The following is a 455-nucleotide window of genomic DNA, read 5'->3' on the forward strand; positions in this document are numbered from 1 at the left end:
GAAGCTGCCCAAGCAGCCTGTGATTGTGAAAGCCAAGTTCTTCAGTAGGAGAGCAGAGGAGAAGATCAAGGAGGTTGGCGGTGCCTGCGTGCTCGTGGCGTGAAGGCCTTGGTTCTCTTCAGAAAACCTGAATAAAGACAATGTGTAAAAATGTGCTGATTCTGATCTTTCTGGTTCTTTTCCCCTCACCTGCCCAGGTGCTTGTTAATTAAGCCGTGCACACGTGTTATTTCTGGCAGTGTTTTGTCAGTGGTTTGACTGCTGCTCAGTCTCTTTTGGAACTGCCTGGCTACAGTGCCCAGCGTTTGGCAGGTGCGAACACTCGGTCTGTGGGCTCCAGGATGGCTTGTGTGGCCGGGCGTCCTCCTCGGAGTCGGAAGAGGTGCCTCGTGCCGGTGGGTTTCTGCCGGGCGGCGGAGCGGCAGGGGTGCGGGGGGCCGAACGGTGCCGGGCGG

At 57.1% G+C, this 455-nt stretch overlaps 1 protein-coding gene across 1 annotated transcript in view; it reads left to right on the plus strand.

The window, feature by feature from the left end:
- Nucleotides 1-161, plus strand: part of RPL27A (ribosomal protein L27a) — a gene marked incomplete at its 5' end in the record, with an annotated part of 2,456 nt that extends 2,295 nt beyond the window's left edge. The window contains one exon of the mRNA XM_010159842.1: nucleotides 2-161. Within this exon, the coding sequence (XP_010158144.1) occupies nucleotides 2-103 (102 nt within the window). The remainder of the gene's footprint in view (nucleotide 1) is intronic.
- Nucleotides 162-455: the final 294 nt, after the last annotated feature.

This window comes from Eurypyga helias, unplaced genomic scaffold (genome assembly GCF_000690775.1).
Source record: "Eurypyga helias isolate BGI_N326 unplaced genomic scaffold, ASM69077v1 scaffold45540, whole genome shotgun sequence".
Lineage (NCBI taxonomy): Eukaryota > Metazoa > Chordata > Aves > Eurypygiformes > Eurypygidae > Eurypyga > Eurypyga helias.